The 26,656-nt window shown below is 41.8% G+C and overlaps 1 protein-coding gene across 1 annotated transcript in view; it reads left to right on the top strand.

Moving 5' to 3' along the window:
* The window catches only part of GCH1 (GTP cyclohydrolase 1), a 60,821-nt gene that overhangs the window by 26,844 nt on the left and 7,321 nt on the right, over positions 1-26,656 (top strand). The window contains exons 2-3 of the mRNA XM_077269901.1: positions 16,565-16,674; positions 18,299-18,354. Coding sequence (XP_077126016.1) covers positions 16,565-16,674; positions 18,299-18,354 — 166 coding nt within the window. The remainder of the gene's footprint in view (positions 1-16,564; positions 16,675-18,298; positions 18,355-26,656) is intronic.

Here is a 26,656-nt window from a genome sequence, read left to right as displayed (position 1 = left end):
ATATATACTGTATATATATCCCATATCTCTATAGTAAGCTCGGTTCTGCTCCCATATTTCTGGTGGAAGCTCAGTTCTGCTCCCTTATCTCTGTAGTAAGCTCGGGTCTGCTCCCTTTTCTCTGTAGTAAGCTCGGTTCTGCTCCCTTATCTTTGTACTAATCTGGTTCTGCTCCCATATCTCTATAGTAAGTTCGGTTCTGCGCCCTTATCTCTGTAGTATGCTCCGTTCTGCTCCCATATCTCTGGAGTATTCTCGGTTCTGATCCATCTCTCTGTAGTAAGCTCAGTTCTGCTCCCATATCTTTGAAGTAAGCTTGGTTCTGCTCCCATATCTCAGTAGTAAGCTTGATTCTTCTCCCGTATCTCTGTAGTAAGCTCGGTCCTGCTCCCTTTTCTCTGCAGTAAGCTCGGTTTTGCTCCCATATCTCTGTAGTAAGCTCGGTTCTGCTCCCATATCTCTGGAGTAAATCTGTTCTGCTCCCAAATCTCTGGAGTAAGCTCCGTTCTGCTCTCAAATCTTTGGAGCTAGCTCTGTTCTGTTCCAATTTCTCTGGAGTAAGCTCTGTTCTGCTCCCATATTTCTGTGGTAAGCTCTGTTCTGCTCCCATATTTCTGGAGTAAGCTCTGTTCTTCCCATATCTCTGGGGTAAGCTCTGTTCTGCTCACAAATCTTTGGAGTAATCTCTGTTCTGCTCCCATTTCTCTGGAGTAAGCTCTGTTCTACTCCCATATTTCTGTGGTAAGCACTATTCTGCTCCCATATTTCTGGTGTAAGCTCTGTTCTGCTACCATATCTCTGTAGTAAGCTCTGTTCTGCTCCCATATTTCTGGAGTAAGCTCTGTTCTGCTCCCATATCTCTGGGGTAAGCTCTGTTCTGCTCACAAATCTTTGGAGTAAGCTCTGTTCTGCTCCCATTTCTCTGGAGTAAGCTCTGTTCTACTCCCATATTTCTGTGGTAAGCACTATTCTGCTCCCATATTTATGGTGTAAGCTCTGTTCTGCTCCCATATCTCTGGAGTGAGCTATGTTCTCCTCCCATATCTCTGTAGTAAGCTCAGTCCTACTCCCTTATCTCTGCAGTAAGCTCCGTTCTGATCTTTCTGAACCAAATCTTTGGAGTAAGCTGTGTTCTGCTGCCATTTCTCTGGAGTAAGCTCGGTTCTGCTCCCATATCTCTGTAGTAAGCTCGGTTCTGCTCCATACCTCTGTAGTAAGCTCTGTTCTGCTCCCATATCTCTGGAGTGATCTCTGTTCTGCTCCCATATTTCTGTGGTAAACTCCGTTCTGCTCCCATATCTCTGCAGTAAGCTCGGTTCTGCTCCCATATCTCTGCAGTAAGCTCGGTTCTGCTCCCATATCTCTGTAGTAAGCTCGGTTCTGCTCCCTTATCTCTGCAGTAAGCTCTGTTCTGCTCCCATATCTCTGGAGTAAGCTCCGTTCTGCTCCCATATCTCTGTATTAAGCTCAGTTTTACTCCCATATCTCTGTAGTAAGCTCGGTTCTGCGCCCATATCTCTGGAGTAAGCTCGGTTTTGCTCCCATATCTCTGGCATAAGCTCAGTTCTGCTCACATATCTCTGGTGTAAGCTCAGTTCTGCTCACATATCTCTGGTGTAAGCTCCGTTCTGCTCACATACAGTGGGGCAAAAAAGTATTTAGTCAGTCAGCAATAGTGCAAGTTCCACCACTTAAAAAGATGAGAGGCGTCTGTAATTTACATCATAGGTAGACCTCAACTATGGGAGACAAACTGAGAAAAAAAAATCCAGAAAATCACATTGTCTGTTTTTTTATCATTTTATTTGCATATTATGGTGGAAAATAAGTATTTGGTCAGAAACAAAATTTCATCTTAATACTTTGTAATATATCCTTTGTTGGCAATGACAGAGGTCAAACGTTTTCTGTAAGTCTTCACAAGGTTGCCACACACTGTTGTTGGTATGTTGGCCCATTCCTCCATGCAGATCTCCTCTAGAGCAGTGATGTTTTTGGCTTTTCGCTTGGCAACACGGACTTTCAACTCCCTCCAAAGGTTTTCTATAGGGTTGAGATCTGTAGACTGGCTAGGCCACTCCAGGACCTTGAAATGCTTCTTACGAAGCCACTCCTTCATTGCCCTGGCGGTGTGCTTTGGATCATTGTCATGTTGAAAGACCCAGCCACGTTTCATCTTCAATGCCCTTGCTGAGGGAAGGAGGTTTGCACTCAAAATCTCACGATACATGGCCCCATTCATTCTTTCATGTACCCGGATTAGTCGTCCTGGCCCCTTTGCAGAGAAACAGCCCCAAAGCATGATGTTTCCACCACCATGCTTTACAGTAGGTATGGTGTTTGATGGATGCAACTCAGTATTCTTTTTCCTCCAAACACGACAAGTTGTGTTTCTACCAAACAGTTCCAGTTTGGTTTCATCAGACCATAGGACATACTCCCAAAACTCCTCTGGATCATCCAAATGCTCTCTAGCAAACATCAGACGGGCCCGGACATGTACTGGCTTAAGCAGTGGGACACGTCTGGCACTGCAGGATCTGAGTCCATGGTGGCGTAGTGTGTTACTTATGGTAGGCCTTGTTACATTGGTCCCAGCTCTCTGCAGTTCATTCACTAGGTCCCCCCGCGTGGTTCTGGGATTTTTGCTCACCGTTCTTGTGATCATTCTGACCCCACGGGGTGGGATTTTGCGTGGAGCCCCAGATCGAGGGAGATTATCAGTGGTCTTGTATGTCTTCCATTTTCTAATTATTGCTCCCACTGTTGATTTCTTCACTCCAAGCTGGTTGGCTATTGCAGATTCAGTCTTCCCAGCCTGGTGCAGGGCTACAATTTTGTTTCTGGTGTCCTTTGACAGCTCTTTGGTCTTCACCATAGTGGAGTTTGGAGTCAGACTGTTTGAGGGTGTGCACAGGTGTCTTTTTATACTGATAACAAGTTTAAACAGGTGCCATTACTACAGGTAATGAGTGGAGGAAAGAGGAGACTCTTAAAGAAGAAGTTACAGGTCTGTGAGAGCCAGAAATCTTGATTGTTTGTTTCTGACCAAATACTTATTTTCCACCATAATATGCATATAAAATGATAAAAAAACAGACAATGTGATTTTCTGGATTTTTTTTTCTCAGTTTGTCTCCCATAGTTGAGGTCTACCTCTGATGTAAATTACAGACGCCTCTCATCTTTTTAAGTGGTGGAACTTGCACTATTGCTGACTGACTAAATACTTTTTTGCCCCACTGTATCTCTGGAGTGAGCTTGATTCTGCTCCCATATCTCTGGAGTAAGCTTGGTTCTGCTCCCAAATCTATGCAGCATGCTCCTTACTGTTCCCATATCTACGTACCAGCCTGTTTTTAAAGTCTGTTATGTCTGCTCCTTTATTACAATGGCCAGAGATAAGCAGGGAAAAGGAGGGTCACCAAAACTCGAGGGCACTGCCTTGTGATTGCCCCCCAGGCTGAAAAGTGCCTGTCAGCCCCTGCTATCACTACAGCCCTCCACCAGTCGGGCCTTTATGGCAGAGTGGCCTGACGGAAGCCTCTCCTCAGTACAAGACATATGAAAGCCTGCATAGAGTTTGCTAAAAAACACATGAAGGATTCCCAGACTGTGAGAAATAAGATTCTCTGGTCTGATGAGACGAAGATAGACCTTTTTGGTGATAATTCTAAGTGGTATGTGTGGAGAAAACCAGGCACTGCTCATCACCTGCCCAGTACAATCCCAACAGTGAAACATGGTGGTGGCAACATCATGCTATGGGGGTGTTTTCAGCTGTAGGGACTGGACGACTGGTTAACATTGAAGAAAACATGAATGCGGACAAGTACAGAGATATCCTGGATGAAAACCTGTTCCAGAGTGCTCTGGACCTCAGACTTGGCCGAAGGTTCACCTTCCAACAAGACAATGACCCTAAGCACACAGCTAAAATAACAAAGGAGTGGCTTCAGAACAACTCTGTGACCATTCTTGACTGGCCCAGCTAGAGCCCTGACCTAAACCCAATTGGGCATCTCTGGAGAGACCTAAAAATGGCTGTCCACCAACGTTCACCATCCAACCTGACGGAACTGGAGAGGATCTGCAAGGAAGAATCCAGGTGTGAAAAACTAGTTGCATAATTCCGAAGAAGACTCATGGCTGTGCTAGCTCAAAAGGGTGCTTCTACTCAACACGGAGCAAGGGGTCTGAATACTTATGACCATGTGATATTTCAGTTTTCATTTTTAATAAATGTGCAAAAATTTCTACATTTCTGGGTTTTTTTCGGTCAAGGTGGGGTGCAGAGTGTACATTATTGAGAAAAAAATGTTTGAACTTTTTTGAATTTACCTAATGGCTGCAATGAAACAAAGAGTAAAAATTTGAAGGGGTCTGAATACTTTCCGTACCCACTGTAACTACTATAATACTGCCCCTATGTACGAGACTATAACTGCTATAATGCTGCCCCTGTATACAAAAATATAACTACTATAATACTGACCCTATGTACAAGAATGTAACTACTATAATACTGTCCCCTATGTACAAGAATATAACTACTATAATACTGCTCCCTATGTACATGAATGTAACTACTATAAAACTGCTCCTATGTACAAGAATATAGCTGCAATAATACCGTCCCTATGTACAAGAATATAACTACTATAATACTGCTCCTATGTACAAGAATATAACTACTATAATACTGCCCCCTACGCACAAGAATATAACTACTATAATACTGCTCCAATCTACAAGAGTATAACTACTATAATACTACCCCTATGTACAAGAATATAACTACTATAATACTGCTCCGATGTACAAGAATATAACTACTATAATACTACCTCTATGTACAAGAATATAACTACTATAATACTGCTCCTATGTACAAGAATATAACTACTATAATACTGCCCCTATGTACAAGAATATAACTACTATAATACTGCCCCTATGTACAAGAATATAATTACTATAATACTGTCCCTATGTACAAGAATATAGCTACTATAATACTGCTCCTATGTACAAGAATATAACTACTATAATACTGCCCCCTATGCACAAGAATATAACTACTATAATACTGCTCCAATCTACAAGAGTATAACTACTATAATACTACCCCTATGTACAAGAATATAACTACTATAATACTGCTCCTATGTACATGAATATAGCTGCAATAATACTGTCCCTATGTACAAGAATATAACTACTATAATACTGCTCCTATGTACAAGAATATAACTACTATAATACTGCTCCAATCTACAAGAGTATAACTACTATAATACTACCCCTATGTACAAGAATATAACTACTATAATACTGCTCCTATGTGCAAGAATATAACTACTATAATACTGCCCCCTATGCACAAGAATATAACTACTATAACACTGCCCCTACAGTCATGGCCAAAAGTATTCACACCCCTGCAATTCTGTCAGATAATTCTCAGTTTCTTCCTGAAAATGATTTCAAACACAAATTCTTTGGTATTATTAGCTTAATTTAATTTGTATTAAATGAAAAAACACAAAAGAGAATGAAGCAAAAAGCAAAACATTGATCATTTCACACAAAACTCCAAAAATGGGCAAGACAAAAGTATTGGCACCCTCAGCCTAATACTTGGTTGCACAAAATAAGTGCGACCAACTGCTTCCGGTAACCATCAATGAGTTTCTTACAATGCTCTGCTGGAAATTTAGACCATTCTTCTTGGGCAAACTGCTCCAGGTCCCTGATATTTGAAGGGTGCCTTCTCCAAACTGCCATTTTTAGATCTCTCCACAGGTGTTCTATGGGATTCAGGTCTGGACTCATTGCTGGCCATCTTAGAAGTCTCCAGTGCTTTCTCTCAAACCATTTTCTAGTGCTTTTTGAAGTGTGTTTTGGGTCATTGTCCTGCTGGAAGACCCATGACTTCTGAGGGAGATCCAGCTTTCTCACACTGGGCCCTACATTATGCTGCAAAATTTGTTGGTAGTCTTCAGACTTCATAATGCCATGCACACAGTCAAGCAGTCCAGTGCCAGAGGCAGCAAAGCAACCCCAAAACATCAGGGAACCTCCGCCATGTTTGACTGTAGGTACCGTGTTCTTTTCTTTGAATGCCTCTTTTTTCTCCTGTAAACTCTATGTTGATGCCTTTGCCCAAAAAGCTCTACTTTTGTCTCATCTGACCAGAGAACATTCTTCCAAAACGTTTTAGGCTTTTTCAGGTAAGTTTTGGCAAACTCCAGCCTGGCTTTTTTATGTCTTGGGGTAAGAAGTGGGGTCTTCCTGGGTCTCCTACCATACAGTCCCTTTTCATTCAGACGCCGACGGATAGTACGGGTTGACACTGTTGTACCCTCGGACTGCAGGGCAGCTTGAACTTGTTTGGATGTTAGTCGAGGTTCTTTATCCAACATCCGCACAATCTTGCGTTGAAATCTCTTGTCAATTTTTCTTTTCCGTCCACATCTAGGGAGGTTAGCCACAGTGCCATGGGCTTTAAACTTCTTGATGACATGCGCACGGTAGACACAGGAACATTCAGGTCTTTGGAGATGGACTTGTAGCCTTGAGATTGCTCATGCTTCCTCACAATTTGGTTTCTCAAGTCCTCAGACAGTTCTTTGGTCTTCTTTCTTTTCTCCATGCTCAATGTGGTACACACAAGGACTCAGGACAGAGATTGAGTCAACTTTAATCCATGTCAACTGGCTGCAAGTGTGATTTAGTTATTGCCAACACCTGTTAGGTGCCACAGGTAAGTTATAGGTGCTGTTAATTACACAAATTAGAGAAGCATCACATGATTTTTCGAAAAGTGCCAATACTTTTGTCCACCCGCTTTTTTATGTTTGGTGTGGAATTATATCTAGTGTTGAGCGATACCGTCCGATACTTGAAAGTATCGGTATCGGATAGTATCGGCCGATACCGATACCCGATACCAATACAAGTCAATGGGACACCAAGTATCAGAAGGTATCCTGATGGTTCCCAGGGTCTGAAGGAGAGGAAACTCCCCTTCAGGCCCTGGGATCCATATTAATGTGTAAAATAAAAAATAAAAATAAAAAATATTGATATACTCACCCTCTGACGCGCCCTGGTTGTAACCGCCAGCCTCCGTTCATAAGAATGAGCGCTTGAAAGTCCTTAGATGATGTCGCGGCCTGTGATTGGTCGCGGAGCGGTCACGTGACCGCAACGCGACCAATCACAAGCCGTGACGTCATCTAAGGTCTTTCAAGCGCTTGAAAGTCCTTAGATGACGTCGCGGCCTGTGATTGAGTATTATTGAATACTGAGTATTATCTGACAGAATTGCAGGGGTGTGAATACTTTTGGCCATGACTGTATGTACAAGAATATAATTACTATAATACTGCTCCTATGTACAAGAATATAGCTGCAATAATACTGTCCCTATGTACAAGAAGATAACTACTATAATACTGCTCCTATGTACAAGAATATAAATACTATAATACTGCCCCCTATGTACAAGAATATAACTACTATAATACTGCCCCTATTTTCAAGAATATAATTACTATAATACTGCTCCATGTACAAGAATATAACTACTATAATACTGCCCCCTATGCACAAGAATATAACTACTATAATACTGCTCCAATCTACAAGAGTATAACTACTATAATACTACCCCTATGTACAAGAATATAACTACTATAATACTGCTCCTATGTACAAGAATATAACTACTATAATACTGCCCCTATGCACAAGAATATAACTACTATAATACTACCCCTATGTACAAGAATATAACTACTATAATACTGCCCCTCTGTACAAGAATATAACTACTATAATACTGCCCCCTATGCACAAGAATATAACTACTATAATACTGCTCCAATCTACAAGAGTATAACTACTATAATACTACCCCTATGTACAAGAATATAACTACTATAATACTGCTCCTATGTACAAGAATATAACTACTATAATACTGCCCCTATGCACAAGAATATAACTACTATAATACTACCCCTATGTACAAGAATATAACTACTATAATACTGCTCCTATGTACAAGAATATAACTACTATAATACTGTCCCTATATACAAGAATATAACTACTATAATATTGCTCCAATCTACAAGAGTATAACTACTAGAATACTACCCCTATGTACAAGAATATAATTACTATAATACTGCTCCTATGTACAAGAATATAACTACTATAATACTACCCCTATGTACAAGAATATAACTACTATAATACTGCTCCTATGTACAAGAATATAACTACTATAATACTGCCCCCTATGTACAAGAATATAACTACTATAACACTGCCCCTATGTACAAGAATATAATTACTATAATACTGCCCCTATGTACAAGAATATAGCTACTATAATACTGCTCCTATGTACAAGAATATAGCTACTATAATACTGCTCCTATGTACAAGAATATAACTACTATAATACTGCCCCCTATGTACAAGAATATAACTACTATAACACTGCCCCTATGTACAAGAATATAACTACTATAATACTGCCCCTATGTACAAGAATATAACTACTATAATACTGCTCCTATGTACAAGAATATAACTACTATAATACTGCCCCCTATGTACAAGAATATAACTACTATAACACTGCCCCTATGTACAAGAATATAATTACTATAATACTGCCCCTATGTACAAGAATATAGCTACTATAATACTGCTCCTATGTACAAGAATATAACTACTATAATACTGCCCCTATGTACAAGAATATAACTACTATAATACTGCTCCTATGTACAAGAATATAACTACTATAATACTGCCCCTATGCACAAGAATATAACTACTATAATACTGCCCCTATGCACAAGAATATAGCTACTATAATACTGCTCCTATGTACAAGAATATAACTACTATAATACTGCCCCCTATGTACAAGAATATAACTACTATAATACTGCTCCTATGTACAAGAATATAACTACTATAATACTGCTCCTATGTACAAGAATATAACTACTATAATACTGTCCCTATATACAGGGGCGGACTGGCCCGGGTTGCAGGAATGCATATGCCCCCCGGGCCGGTGCCTGAGCAGGTGCACAGGGCCGCAGGAGGACCGGCAGCGATTTAAATACATAGCGCTCCGAATCCCTCCAGCCGGCCCTTTAAAACTCAGCCAGGTCCTGTGTGCGCGCATTGCCCGAGCCGATAAGTGCTGCGGCGGCCCACGCTAGTGCGCGAGCACGGCCGCGGTCCTGAGTCCTGCGCGTGCTCGTCTGCTGCCAGTGTCAGCGCGGGCAAGCAGGAGACCACGCGCGCACATGGAGATATTTGAAAAGTCCGGCGCGCATAGGGCGCCTCCACCTGACTGTCTGACGCTGGCCCGCCTGCACCAGCGTCGGAGAAGACTGCTGCTCACCAATGCCTGGGATCGTCTTCACCGCCGACGCTGGACAGGACCCGACCCACCTCAGCTCTTCATCCTCCCCACCTCCCCCCCCATCTCAGGGACCTGGGTGAGTCCCAAGATGATTTTTTTAATGTATGTACAGCAGTTGCACTTATATAATGTGTATAGACTGCTATATATATATACATTATATAGGTGATGCTGCTGTATATAATCACTATACCACCTATATTATGTATGTATAGCAGCCTATATCTTATATAGATGACACTGCTACTGATGCGTATATACGTTATATAGGTGATACTGCAGTGTGTGTATATACACACACACACACACGTATGTATACACATATATGTACATGTATGCACAGCAGTATCACCTATATAACGTATGTACACATCAGTAGCAGTGTCACCTATATAAGATGTAGACTGCTATACATACATTACATGGGTGGTATAGTGATTATATACATCAGTATTACCTATATAATGTATATATAGCAGTCTATACACATGATATAGGCAATACCGCTACTGATGTGTACACTGATGTGTATATAGGTGATACTGCTGTGTATATATGTCATTATATAGGCGATACTGGTGTGTATATACACAAACACGTACATATATACACAACAGTATCACCTATATATAACGTATATACACATTGGTAGCAGTATTGCCTATATAATGTGTGTATATATATACAGTATAGACTGCTGTATACATGATATATAGGTGATACTATCATTATACAGCAGTAGCAGTATCGCCTATATATCGTGTATCCAACATTTGCAGTATCACCTGTATAATGTATAGACTACTGCATATACTTTGTATAGGTGATACTGCTGTGTATAGTCGCACTATCTATCTGTGTCTAATATATATATATATATATTTATTTATTTTTTTTTCAGTTTCATCTATATAATGTGTGTACACCAGTCACAGTATCACACACAATATATAGGTGATACTACAACTATACACATCGGTCGCAGTATCAGCTATATATTGTATATACAGTAGTTTCAATGTAATATATATTCAGCAGTCGCGGTGTCTCCTATGTGATGTGTGCATCATAATCTATATATATATATATATAATTGTCTAAGGGTTACTTCCGTCTTTCTGTCTGTCTGTCTGTCTGTCATGGATATTCATTGGTCGCGGCCTCTGTCTGTCACGGAAATCCAAGTCGCTGATTGGTCCTGGCAAAACGCCCACGATCAATCAGCGACGGGCACAGTCCAGCAGCGAAATGGCCGCTGCTTACTACCCTGCACTCAGTGTCCCGTCCATACTCCCCTCCAGTCAGCCCTCACACAGGGTTAATGGCAGCGTTAAGGGACCGCGTTATGCCACGGTGTAACGCACTCCGTTAACGCAGCTATTAACCATGTCTGAACAACTTTTTACTATTGATGCTGCCCATGCAGCATCAATAGTAAAAAGATCTAATGTTAAAAATAATAATAATAATATTAAAAAAAAATGGTTATTCTCACCTTCCGACGTCGCCCGCTGTCCATGGCAGTGCAAGCGGATGCCAAGGATGCTATGCACGCAGGACCTGGAATGACGTCATGTGACCGTGACGTCATCCCAGGTCCTAAGGGCATAGCAACCCTGGGACCGGAAGCCGCCGCGTGCACCGCAGAGTCGCCAGGACTTAAAGGGGCCTTCGGAACATGAGCATATGTTTATTTTTTATTTTAATTCTTTTTTTTTTACCACGCATATAGTGCCCACATTGCTATATACTGCGTGGGCTCTGTTATATACTACATCTCTGTGCTATACACTATGTAGCCAGGCAATACACTAAATCGCTATGCTTTATACTACGTAACCTGTGTTATATACTACTTCTATGTGTTATATACTACTTCTATGTGTTATATACTACTTCTATGTGTTATATACTACGTGACTGTGCAATATACTACGTGACTGCAATATACTACATGGCTGTGCAATATACTACATGGCTGTGCAATATACTACATGGCTGTGCAATATACTACGTGCTCTGTGCAATATACTACGTGCTCTGTGCAATATACTACGTGCTCTGTGCAATATACTACGTGCTCTGTGCAATATACTACGTGCTCTGTGCAATATACTACGTGCTCTGTGCAATATACTACGTGGCTGTGCAATATACTACGTGGCTGTGCAATATACTACGTGGCTGTGCAATATACTACGTGGCTGTGCTATATACTGCGTGCGCTGTGCTGTGTTATATACTTCGCCGGTTGTGTTATATACTACGTGACTGTGCAAAATAGTACGTGGGCTGTGCTATATACTACCTACATATTCTAGAATACCAGATACGTTAGAATCGGGCCACCATCTAGTATAGTATAATGCTGTCCTAATTACCGTATATTGTAGAGATGTGTGTGTGTTTGTATATGTGTATATATATATATATATATATATAGAGAGAGAGAGAGAGATGTTTATATAGTATGGCGCTATGTATATAGTGTGGAATTCACACTATATATACACTGCTGCCACATCTATACACTATATAATATATACACTGCTCTATATTCCTTAACACGGTATATAATATGCCGCTGTGTATTTAATAGATTGTAGTATACCATATAAACTCGTGTATAAGCCGAGTTTTTCAGCATATTTTTTTTTTGTGTGAAAACACCCCCCTCGGCTTATATACGAGTCATTGTCCCAAAAAAACGGTGGGGGCTGTGGCTAAAGCCTGGGCTGCTGCTAAGGAGGAATGAATATTCACTGCGCTGGCAGTGAATATTAATTTCTCTTATAGCGTTCACAGCCACAGCCTTCTAGCACACATCCCACTTACCTTCCCTGCGCACCCTCGCTGCATCTCGTTCCGGCGCCAGCAGTTCTTCAGGCCGAGCGATCACGTGTCTTCCGCTCATTAAGGTAATGAGTATTCACCCCTCTCCACTCCCATAGGCGTGGGTAAATATTTATTACCTTAATGAGTGGGGGACACGTGATCACCCGGCTACAGGAGCTGCTGGCACCAGAACGAGATGCTGCGCGAGGGCATGCAGGGAATGTAAGTAGGGTGTTTTTTTTTTTTTATCGGAACCATGCATACATGAACAATGAAGGAGCCATGCATACAAGGACGGGGATAAGGAGCCATGCATACAAGGACGGGGATAAGGAGCCATGCATAAAAGAATGGGAATAAGAGGCGAGGGAGCCATGCAGACAAGGATGGGGATGAGGAGCTATGCATACAAAAATGGGAATAAGAGGCGAGGGAGCCATGCAGACAAGGATGGGGATGAGGAGCTATGCATACAAGGACGGGGATAAGGAGCCATACATATAAGGACGGGGAAGCCATGCAGTCAAGGATGGGGATGAGGAGCTATGCATACAGGGACGGGGGAGCCATGCATACAAGGACGGGGATGTGGGGACAATGCATACCTGGCTTATACTCGACTCAATAAGCTTTCCCAGTTTTTTAAGGCAAAATTAGGTGCCTCGGCATATACTTGGGTCGACTAAGGGTACCGTCACACATTGAAATTTCCATCGCTACGACGTTACGATTCGTGACGTTCTAGCGATATCGTTACGATATCGCTGTGTCTGACACGCTACTGCGATCAGACACCCTGCTGAGAATCGTACGTCGTAGCAGATCGTTTGGAACTTTCTTTCGTCGCTTGATCACCCGCTGACATCGCTGGATCGTTGTGTGTGACAGCGATCCAGCGATGTCTTCGCTTGTAACCAGGGTAAACATCGGGTAACTAAGCGCAGGGCCACGCTTAGTAACCCGATGTTTACCCTGGTTACAAGCGTAAACGTAAAAAAAACAAACAGTACATACTCACCCGTCGGTGTCCTTCAGGTCCCTTGCAGTCTGCTTCCTGCTCTGAGTGCCGGCCGGAAAGTGAGAGCAGATCACAGCGGTGCTGCGCTCTGCTCTCACTGTACGGCTGCACTCAGAGCAGGAAGCAGACGGCAAGGGACCTGAAGGACACCGACGGGTGAGTATGTACTGTTTGTTTTTTTACGTGTACGCTGGTAACCAGGGTAAACATCGGGTTACTAAGCGCGGCCCTGCGCTTAGTTACCCGATGTTTACCCTGGTTACCCGGGGACTTCGGCATCGCTCCAGCGCCGTGATTGCAACGTGTGACCGCAGTCTACGACGCTGGAGCGATGATTATACGACGCTGCGACGTCACGAATCGTGCCGTCGCAGCGATGAAAATTTCAATGTGTGACGGTACCCTTAAACTCAAGTATATACGGTATATTGGGAGCTGTGTATACTTCTACTGTCCTGCATAAATGGTGTAATTCTCAGTATCTATTCTTATTATGTATGTGTGTGTATCTGTCTATCTATCACTCTGATTAATTGTGAGAAAAGTAGCGTACTCTTTATTGGCCCATGTGGCAACATTTCGGATCCATAACTGCACATTTCTCTGATATGGAAGTGAAATGTTGCCACATGGACTAATAAAGAGTATAAAAAAAAAAAACTGTTCCATTTTCTTCCACAAAAGTAGTACGATTCTCTTCTCACTTGCTGTCCGTGTGCAGTAGTTTTTTTTTTCTCAGCAGATGTTGCAGTCTGATACACGGCGAGTCAGACCATTGAGGAGATGGAGAAATTAATTTCTCCGTCTCCTCCACACCTGTGCTGCGAGAGCATTGGAGCACGGACACTCGGATCATGCTCACAGCAGAGCAAGAGCCAAGTATCATTGGCAGATCACATCCAATGCCATATGCTGCTGTGATTCCACCCTAATGAGCACCTGTATTAAAGGGAACCTGTAACCCCCCCCAGGTGTTTTTAATTAAAAGAGCCACTTGTGCAGCACTACTGCTGCATTCTGTGAAGGTGGCTCTTTTAGTTCGGGTGAAATACCATAATCGTTTTTCGAATTTGCCTGTCATACCTGTAGTTTGTCAGGGGGGCATGTCCTTTCCCCCCTGACACAAACGCCTTCCAGCCATCACTCAGTACTCTGCGTGCCGGGCGCCACCTCCTCTTCCTCCATTAGCGTCCCCAGCGCCTGCGCTGTAAGTTTTTTTTCGGGCATGTGCAGTTTGTGCTGCCCTTCAAACATACAGCGCAGGCGCCGGGGGCACTAATGAAGGAGAGGAGGAGGCGCCCGGCTCCGGAGCAGAGACTGCTGGGCGGCAGGAGGAGCGCTGGTCCCCTGTGAGGGAGATGCCACCTCTGCTGTGACTCCTCTGCAGAGTGGTCACTGGGCGCTGTGCTCCTCAGTCCTCTGCCATCCTCTGGGCTCTCCTCGTCCCCAGGGTGTCCCCGGCGCCTGCCTGCAGTGTAAAGAGCACCATGTACATGGACCTGTGGTCGATCATGCGCACTGCGGCGCCATTCACATGTGGCTCTTCAAATAACGCCTTTAAGAGGAGTGTTGAGGGGCAGGACAAAGTATAGCAAAATTCACTGATCGGGATGGGGAGTGTTATAGTATGTGGGCTGGTGGGATTTGTGTGGCAGGGCTGTTTTTTTGTCCCAGTCCAGCCCTGTCTGTGTGTCATTATACAGTGAGGCTGTGCGTGAGATTATACAGTGGGGCTGTGCGTGTCACTATACAGTGTGTGTGCGTGTCACTATACAGTGTGTGTGCGTGTCACTATACAGTGGGGCTGTGCGTGAGATTATACAGTGGGGCTGTGCGTGTCATTATACAGTGGGGCTGTGCGTGTCACTATACAGTGTGTGTGCGTGTCACTATACAGTGGGGCAGTGTGTGTGTCATTAATTATACAGTAGGGTTGTGCGTGTGTGTCATTATACAGTGGGGTTGTGCCTGTCATTATACAGTGGGGTTGTGTGTGTGACTGTCACTATAGAGTAGGACTGTGTGTGTCAATAAATAAATATATATTCGCATGCTTGCAGTAACAAGACCGCCTGTTCCCGGTGCCGGCACCAGAGAATCCTCAGTGCGCACGATATGAGGATTCACACATAGTGACTGTAGACATGTAGCTTAAGATCCGACAACCCCTTTAAGGATGGGCCGCGACTCATGGGCCACTGCTGTGTGCTTGCCCCCCAGGCTAAAATTTGCCAGCCAGCCCCTGCCTATATACAAGAATATAACTACTATAATACTGCTCCTATGTACAAGAATATAACTACTATAATACTGCCCCCTATGTACAAGAATATAACTACTATAACACTGCCCCTATGTACAAGAATATAATTACTATAATACTGCCCCTATGTACAAGAATATAGCTACTATAATACTGCTCCTATGTACAAGAATATAACTACTATAATACTGCTCCTATGTACAAGAATATAACTACTATAATACTGCTCCTATGTACAAGAATATAACTACTATAATACTGCCCCTATGCACAAGAATATAACTACTATAATACTGCCCCTAGGCACAAGAATATAGCTACTATAATACTGCTCCTATGTACAAGAATATATCTACTATAATACTGCTCCTATGTACAAGAATATAACTACTATAATACTGCTCCTATGTACAAGAATATAACTACTATAATACTGCTCCTATGTACAAGAATATAACTACTATAATACTGTCCCTATATACAAGAATATAACTACTATAATACTGCTCCTATGTACAAGAATATAACTACTACAAATACTGCTCCTATGTACAAGAATATATCTACTATAATACTGCTCCTATGTACAAGAATATAACTACTATAATACTGCTCCTATGTACAAGAATATAACTACTATAATACTGCTCCTATGTACAAGAATATAACTACTATAATACTGTCCCTATATACAAGAATATAACTACTATAATACTGCTCCTATGTACAAGAATATAACTACTATAATACTGCCCCTATATACAAGAATATAACTACTATAATACTGCTCCTATGTACAAGAATATAACTACTGTAACACTGCCTCTATGTAACAATGTGTTTTATTTGCTATCTGCAGAATTCTGTTAAATAAATAAGATCTATTCTCATTGCTTAATTTTCCACCCTGAGCATTTTAACATTACATTTTTATTGCACATTTATTTTCATTTTTCACTATCCAAAGATGTTTTATGTGGTTTTCCAGATGTATTGAATGACGCCATCTTTGATGAAGACCATGATGAGATGGTGATCGTAAAGGACATTGACATGTTTTCCATGTGTGAACATCATCTAGTTCCTTTCATTGGAAAGGTAAGACTGTGATGCTCGTATTGCTGATTCATTTCTCAATATATTATAGCACTTGGAGCTCCATTTGTCTGATACAGAGCACCAAATCTCTATCACGGTATTAAATTATTAATTTCTACTGCCAGTAGGGTGCGCTGACTGCATACAACTTTAATATTGAACTGATAAAATAGTGTTTATCAGGCTCCCTTAAGTGGTGGCATGTTGCAAATCATCTCTGTTTATGCACTGAATTTGGATCTCTGACAGCTATAAGCAGTGCCGACTCCAGGAGTTTGTGGGCCCCGGGCGAAAGTGTCTCAGTGGGCCCCTTTAACATATGCCACAATTCATGATCCACAGATACGGCAGAGAAATATACAGTGGATTATGGTAGGTATAGTACAATGCCAAAGATTTCACTTACTTCTTACATTACATGAGTGATAGCTTAGAAACCAGACAGTATAGTCCTCCATACAGTATTATGAAGCACCACATAGTGCTTCATACAGAATAATGAGCCCCATATAGTTCTTTATACAATATTATGGGCACCACATATAGTGCTCCATATAGAATAACGTGCCATATGTGCCTCATATATTGCTCCATACAGAATAATGAGCCCTATACATTGCTCCATACAGAATAATAAGCCAAATATAATGCTTCATACCGAATAACGAGACCCATTTATTGCTCCATATAGTATGAGCCCCATATATTGCTCCATACAGAATAAGCCCCATATATTGCTCCATACAGAATAAGCCCCATATAATGCTCCATAGAGAACAATGAGCCCCATATATTGCTCCATGCAGAATTATGAGCCAAATATAATACTCCATACAGAATAATGAGCCCAATATAATGCTCCATACAGAATAATGAGACAAATATAATGCTCCAAACAGAATAATGAGCCCTATATATTGCTCCATATAGTATAATGAACCCTATATATTGCTCCATACAGAATAATGAGTCTCATACATTGCTCCATACAGAATAATGGACCCTATATAATGCTCCATACAGAATAATGAGTCCCATAAAATGCTCCATACAGAATAATGAGCCAAATATAATACTCCATATAGAATAATGAGCCCCATATATTGCTCCATATAGTATGAGTCCCATATAATGCTCCATACAGTATATGATGGGCCCCATATATTGCTCCATACAGAATGAGCCCCATATAGTTCTCCATACAGTATAATGAGCTCCATATAATGCTCCATACAGAATAATGGGCCCCATATGATGCTTCATACAGTATAAGATGGGCACCATAAAATGCTCCATATATAATGGGCCCCATACAATAAGTATCGCAAGTGCCGGGTCTCTGAGCAGGAGCCCCAGCAGGCTTGTTGCCGGGTGCTGATGCCTGACCTGCTAAAAGTTATAATGAAAAGAAAGCACAAAATGTGCCTAGTGCAGGACCTACAGATGCAGTGTATAACCCAGCAATTCTCAATCAGATCCCTGCAGGCCCTGAAATAGGTGCAACATAGTTGATGTTTTTGTCCTGCCGTTTTCCTTTAGCAAGTTCACATTGCATTCCTGCCCCGTCTCCTCATATATGTGTCTATAAATCCAATCTCCTGCTTGGTTTCCTCTTTTTTTCCAGGTGCACATAGGGTACCTCCCAAACAAACAAGTGCTGGGGCTCAGTAAGCTGGCGAGGTGAGTTCACATCCAGTGTTCAATGATTTATTTATTTTTTTGCAGACATTTAATCAAAAAGGAAAAAAGACTCATTATAGCGCTCTCATCTGAGACAGCTGTGGTCATTCATCAGTATGATGGACAGTCCATGACTAGTGACTAATGAAGAGTAGAGTCCATGTGAGCCACAATGAGATCTCGCAGGAGCGGACGTAATAATTACACCCTACTCCTCGTTACTATGCCCTCATATAAATAGTAGTAGGAGTGCAGAGTAATAATGGCTGGATGAACTATTTACAGTCCTGGTAACAAGAAACTAATATATTCATAGTCATTACATTAGTAATAATCTGACAAGAGTCAGAAAATAGCAATGAATAATAGTAAAAATTATTGTATTGTTCATAATAGTAATCAGAAAAGGAGGTGGTAGTCATAAGAGAATTAGTAATAGCATTAAGTCATAGTAATAATATTAGAAATAATAGTAATAAACACTGCGAATAATAGTCACAATAATACCAGCATTATTAGTAATAATAGTAATAAGCACTGCAAATAATCACAATAATACCAGCAGTATTAGTAATAATAGTAATAAGCACTTCAAATAATAATCACAATAATATCAGCAGTATTAGTAATAATGGTAATAAGCACTGCAAATAAGTCACAATAATACCAGCAGTATTAGTAATAATATAAATAAACACTGCAAATAATAGTCACAATAATACCAGCAATATTAGTAATAATACTCAGGGCTCCCACTAGGAATTTCAGGGCCCCATACTGGCAAAATTTTCAGGGCCCCCTTGAAACTCCACCCAGGCTCCACCCTAGCCCCGCCTCCACCCCTTGAACCTTCCGCAGTCCCACCGCTCTCTCTTGGAAAAACTCCACTTCTGCACCACATCCTCACCAATCACACATTTACAGTTCCCATTACCACATACATAGCCAGCAGCTTTTTGTTTTGGCCAAAAGGTTTTTTAATCCGCCACCACAGCAAGGCAGCCTCTTTAGGCCGGGCCCTACTCTGCTGTAACTTACTAAACATTTGTTAAAATATCCAATAAAATGTAGGTATATTGTTATTTATTTTTTACATTTTTAAAATGACCTATAATATCACAAGGGTTGTACCATCGCACCATGACCAGACCACATATTACTACCATATAGTAATCAAATAATACCACATACAAGTAACAAAAACCACCACACCATGACCAGACCACATATTACCACCATATAGTAATTAAATAATACCACATACAAGTAACAAAAACCGCGCCATCATGACCAGACCACATATTACCACCACATGGTGAACAATAATACCACATACAAGGAACAATACCATCACACCATGACCAGATCACATATTACCACCACATAGTAACCGAATTATACCACATACAAGGAACAAATACTGCCACACTATGACCAGACCACATATTAACACCACAGTGACCGAATAATAGCACATACAAGGAACAAATACCGTCACACCATGACCAGATCACATATTACCACCACATAGTGACCGAATACTGCAACACTGATCATCAATAAAACAAACACAATACTAAAGACATTATACACAGGAGCTCTGTATATAGTGTCAGTGTTCAGGTCATATAGGGATCACCAGTGACATTATACATAGAAGCTCTATATATAGTGTCAGTGTACAGGTAATACAGGGATCACCAGTGACATTATACACAGGAGCTCTGTATACAGTATATAGTGTAAGTGTACAGGTAACACACTGACTCACCGGTGACATCTCTAGTTAAAGTGCTTTATCTTCACTTTTCTTCTTCATCTAGTTCAGACCGCCATCACTTCTTCCAACCAGGACTCGTCTCTGCAGAAAAGAACACAGTTATCTAGAGCACATTTCCCAATTTTTTCCCAACCTCTATACTACGCCAGATGAAGAAAAAAGCGACCGTGTCGCCCTACACAGTAGCAGGACCTCTCCTCCCCACACTGAAAACAGTATCCTCAAAAATAATATCCTTTAATTAGCCCCTACAGTAATAATATCCCACATTCTGGACCCCACATGTCCTCCCATTCTGGACCCCACTTGTCCACCCATTCTGCCTCATGTATCTCCATATTGCCCCCATAGTCATCCTTAATAGTATAATGCAGCCCCATAGTGGTATAATGCAGCACCATAGTATAGGGCACCCCCATAGTATTATAATGCACCCCTGTAGCAGTATAATGCAGCCCATAGTATAGTGCACCCACATAGTATAGTGCACCCCCAAAGCAGTATAATGCACCCCATAGCAGTATAATACACCCCCATAGTATAATGCACCCCATAGTAGTATAATGCACCCACATAATATAATGGACCCCATAGCGGTATAATGCACCTTATAATATAATGCACCCCATAATATAATGCCCCTCCATAGTATAATGCAGCCTAATAGTATTATAATGCAGCCCCATAATATAATGCACCCCCATGCCAGTATAACGCACCCCCATGCCAGTATAACGCTCCTCCATGCCCCATGCCAGTGTAACGCACCCCCATGCCAGTATAACGCACCCCCATGCCAGTATAACGCACCCCCATGCCAGTATAACGCACCCCCATCCCAGTATAATGCACCCCCATGCTGGTATAACACCCCCATGCCGGTGTAATGCACCACAATGCCACGGCTTTATAAAAAAAAAAGTTTCTCCTCACTGCAAATAGTCACAATAATACCAGCAGTATTAGTAATAATAGTAATAAGCACTGCAAATAATAATCACAATAATACCAGCAGTATTAGTAATAATAGTAATAAGCACTGCAAATAATAATCACAATAATACCAGCAGTATTAGTAATAATAGTAAGGGTATGTGTCCACGTAAAGGAAACGCTGCCCTTTTTGACGCAGCGTTGAGCCGCAGCGTCACAAAAGCAGCGTCCAGATGTTACAGCATAGTGGAGGGGATTTAATGAAATCCCGTCTCCACTGTGCATTATAAAACGCATGTGTTTTTCCCGCAAAAACGCACATGCGTTGCATTTTTTCAGAACGCAGCATGTTGCTACAATGAGCAAAACACGCAGGAACACCGCAGGTGACCTGCCAGTGACCTCAGGTGCATTTTTGGTCAGGATTTTACCTGCATAAAATCCTGACCAAAGCCTGAAGCAAGCCTGACTGTGGACACATACCCTTATAAGCACTGCAAATAATAATCACAATAATACCAGCAGTATTAGTACTAATAGTAATAAGCACTGCAAATAATAGTCACAATAATACCAGCAGTATTAGTAATAATAGTAATAAGCACTGCAAATAGTCACAATAATGCCAGCAGTATTAGTAATAATAGACATGGCTATAATGTTATTACTGAACAGTTATCTTAGTACTTGTAACATTGTTAGTAATGATAAACATGGAAATAGCAATAATAACATGAGCACTAATATTATTACTATTATTTCTACAATTATCATTACGATGGTTAGTAGTTGTAGTAGAAATGAAAGTAGTAATAAGAATACTAGGTGCGATAATAATAAAGATGGCAATGATTTAGCAGTAATACTAGTCGTATTTGTAGGATTCTCTTTCATGCCTGTGATGTGCGGAGCCCCCTCGTCACCAGGTATATTGTAACATCAGGGAGTGTCCAGGAAACATTGCTGCTTTATTCCAATACATCGCTACATCTGTCCACAACGTATCAGTGCTCCGTGACGCTGCTTTTGGAAGAAAGCAATATTGTTTGTTTGTTTTTTGTTTTTTTTTAATCCTGGATAACCCCTTCAAAAGATAACCATTCCTCTTCATCCCCTTGATAGTGTATGAACAGTTTTGCAAAGAAAAATCTGGAGAAAATCAAGCCCCCTGACACTGACCCATCATAGACTGGAGGACGTAATTCCCGCCATAAATGACATTAATGTCTATTGTGCTAAATGGGGGCATATTTCTGGATTGGGGTACTTGGAGACATGTCCCATAGATCACAATTAATCCCGAAGTGATCTACCATTTGTCCTCTGAGCGTTTAACCCTTGGAGTCGGGGGCTTTATCCTTATATGAGTTCTCGATTTAATGTTTCCCTAATCTTTTATATTGGATTGTAACCGATTATTTGCTTAACATTTGTTCCTTATCTCCTTCTCACCTTTAACTCACTGTGTAAACTTTTTCCAATGAAATGTGACATTTATCCTGCAGAGGCTTGTAGCTATAAGGTTAGCAGATACATTTAATAAGAAGAAACAGGGCAGACAAATCCCTTTTTACATAGATTGTCTCAAAGGATGTTTTATTGCTTTAGGAATCTAAAAAAAATGGAGGGACTTAGCAAATAGATTTGTAAAAAAATAAATCCCCTTACTGTTGTATGCATACAGCTTCCAGGCAATGCTAAGTGTTTCCATAGTAACAGACTACAAACAAAGCCCGTGTAGTCAGATCCTGCAGGTATGCATCACTCCCTTCCTTTTGATATCCATTCCTTGCTACTTACATTGTCTTAGTTAGTAAGTTGCCCAACGAATTTGCATGTAAGTCAATCTTTGGATGGGTTGTTCCCTTCCAGAAGGCTCAGAGTTTCATCTGTTTCCTTTCAAGATCTCTGCTTGCTGTCAGTCTTTTTTTGCAGTGATAGGTTGAGAATCCCCATACAACTAACACTACTTACAGCTGACTGCTACAATTGTATTTCTGGGGATCTATGACATAAGACATATCTGTGCACACATCTCTCTCCTAAACTGATACTTTGGTACAATGTATCAGTGCAAGTAAAAATTATGAAATTAATAAGGCAACTGTCTGTAGTGGGTCTCCGACTCTGGGTGCAAACATGAATGTTCATATTCACTATCAGCAAGTAGAGATACTAAGAATCGTGAGAAATTAAACCACAAAGTATAACAGAAAGTTGCAGAACTTTTCAGTATGCACTGATAAAGCTTTAAATAGATGGATGAATGATATAGACAATATGTAATTACTGTACTGGGACCCGAGGTTTGGTTGTATTGGATTTCTCTAGCAATTCTGTTTACTTTTATACATGAAAATATACTTATTTACATACAGCAGAGCCAGAAACCACAGCATGCATCCTCATGTGTTTGACTAACATCTGTTTATATACATACTCTATATACTTAGACAACACGCAGCAGAGCCAGATACTACAGCATGGATCCTCATAGGTGGGGCTAAGTAATCTGTGAATTTATATACTCAAATATAATTCGACTACACGCAGCAGAGCCAGAAACCACAGCATGGATCCTCATGGGTGGGGCTAACATATGTTTATTTACATACTCTATATACTTAGACAACACGCAGCAGAGCCAAACACTACAGCATGGATCCTCATGGGTGGGGCTAAGTAATCTGTGTATTTATATACTCAAATATAATTAGACTACATGCAGCAGAGCCAGACACCACAGCATGGATCCTAATGGGTGGGGCTAAATAATCTGTGTATTAACATACTCTAAAATATAGACTACATGCAGCAGAGCCAGACACCACAGCATGGCTTCTCATGGGTGGGGCTAAGTAATCTATTTATTTATATACTCTAAAATATACTTAGATTACATGCAGCAAAGCCAGACACCACAGCATGGCTCCTCATGGGTGGGGCTAAGTAATCTGTTTATTTACATACTCTAAATTATAGTTATATTACATTCAAGCAAAACCACAAGAAAAAATTGGTGCAACAGAGTCCAGAAAATATGCCAAAATCTTTATTAAATATAAATATGCAAAACAAGGAATCAAAAGATAGTAGTAGGTTAAAATCTGCTTACAAAATACACGGAACACATGGAGACGAAACGAACTCCCCACGTCAGCAACCAGATACAATACATAGAAAACAAAGGGCAACAGTAGCCCCTGCGCACTCCATAATACTAGTGCTTAATAGCAACAAAGTAGTGGCCAGAGCCTGCAAAAATAAGAAGCCAAGTGGCTCATAGCTACAGTAATAGCCCAAAGAAATACCTGATCAGCTGATGACACGGGGAGAACGTCCGCTCCAGGCCCACCCCGACGCGCGTTTCGGAGATGTCCTTCCTCAGGGGGTGTGTCATGACATCACCGCAAGTAGTTTATATAGTCACAGGGAATAATAGGTAGCCAATGCGCAAAGGAGCCCGAAGCATTCGGGCGCCCAGACCGGCGCCGGAAAGCACGGGCCCATGCAATCCGGCGTCAGGCCGCGACCCGGAAGTAGGGGATAAAATGGTGACTACTGCGCATGACCGGAAGAGACCCCGCGGCCATATTGAAGAAGAAAAATACAGAGTACATAGTAGTGCGACAGTGCACAGAACCGGAAACCCAATAGCGGCCATATTTAGAAAGAGAAAGAAGACCACATATGTAAAGGAACCAAGCAGCAAGTAAGTAGGGACATCTGTGCACACAAATACATATCTAAAAGCGACCCAAGGAAATAGACCACCAAAGGGACGATATGAATATATATAAGTATGTCGCGCCCCCTCCACCGCCGCAGGGCCGAGGGGTACCCGGTACCGGGCCTCTGAGTCTCTGCTTCTGGGGTTGTCACGGCGGCTAGGCCCCGGTCCGTGACCCTGCCGTGGGGCGCACAGTAGAATGCAAGGTGTGGGTGTTGGTAGTAATGATAGCGATGTAGCGGTGCAGTTGTGGGGTGCAGGTCGCAGTAAATAACAAGGACACCAGGTTGCAGTCTCTTTACCTCTTTACTGGAGATCTCTGAGTCCTCAGTCCAGAACACGGTTCACCAGGCTACGCAAGTCCAGCCGGTCCAATGGCACCTCCAGAGTCCTCCTCTCAGGTGGAAATCTGTGCCTTCCTTCTAGCGCTATGTGTTGTAGTCCTTCCCTGCTGTGCTCACGGAAAGTGACCCCACAACGGTTGTGTCTGTTTCTTAAGTTCCCTCACAACTCGATTTGATGTTCCTCTGTAATCCACCCCTCCCTGTATTCAGGTTGGAATGGCACCCGTTTGTCAGGTAGGCCTGGAGTTCTTCCGGGACCCTAGAGACGCCCCTCTCCCGCAATTGCCCCCCAAGACTTCATAGGTGATATGTGGTAGACAGCCCGCCTGAGACCGACTGTCCTGCCGCTGTTTGGAGTATTGCTTGAAGCTGTATTCTAATCCACTCCCTCGGCGTTCCGGCCACCGGTATTGCGCCTCAGCAGGGTGCTGCCTCTTTCAACAAAACCCCTGCTGGTATTCTCCTTCTGCTTGATCTCGTTTCTCACTCAGCACAATCTGCCTCGCTTCTAGTCCTTTCTTGGGCACCGCCGCTAAGCTGAGCAGGCACGGTCCCGTTACGTTCTCTCAATGCCAAGCCTCTGCCAGGATCCCACCCCTGGCAGAGACCCTACAGTCTCTCCCTTCACAACACCCTCTGCCACAGGGTGTTGCTCTGTTCAATCCCGTCAGCGTTCTCTCTCTAACTTCCTGCCTGACCCCCAGTTTACCCACTATGGTGGGGAGTGGCCTAATGAATAGCACCCTTAGCTCCCCCCGGAGGCCCTGCTGTGAAACATATTGGTGTCTGTGATACCTGATCAGAGGAACTCCTTCAGTGCCATCGAACGCACCATGGCTCCCCTTAGTGGCGGAGCCACAGTACTGCAACGACCAGGACTCTGGGGCGCTGCAAGTACATATAGTAAAATATGAGTCATGGCATTATATATATATATCAGCCAACAGATAGAAATAATAATAAAAAGCAATACACTTAAATCACTCGTGTACTAAGATAATGGATGACAATGTCTAAGTATATAATAAATAACAGTACATACAGCACAATGCTATGCGCAGATAGCAAATGGCAATGTCAGTGTATATCAAGAAAAAAACATTCTTATATTGACATATCATGCAAAAAAGGACATATAGTAATGTCAATTATATATGATAGATGGCAGTATATGGAGCATAATATTGCTTTCTAGAAAACAAATGAATTAAACTAACAGCCATGTCAGTAATTATGAAACAAATAACTAGAATGAGCATATGACAAAGAACAACCAAAAATAGTAAGGTATAGGTACCCATAAATAAGAGGACAACAATTATATGCACATATATAGAACATGGTGGCAAATGGTTTAAAATTAGTTTCACAATTGATTGCAAAGAAGATGTAGAAGATAAATTCCGCGGGAGGCCCATGAGATAATGAAGAAAATACCGATTGCGGATAGATGGCATGACCAATGGCGTAATAGAGCTACAAAATAAGAAACAAAAAACACATAAAAATTAAAAT

This window comes from Ranitomeya variabilis, chromosome 1 (assembly GCF_051348905.1).
Source record: "Ranitomeya variabilis isolate aRanVar5 chromosome 1, aRanVar5.hap1, whole genome shotgun sequence".
Classification (NCBI taxonomy): Eukaryota; Metazoa; Chordata; class Amphibia; order Anura; family Dendrobatidae; genus Ranitomeya; species Ranitomeya variabilis.
Note: the sequence above shows the minus strand (reverse complement) of the source record. Positions and strands in the feature narration are given on the sequence as shown.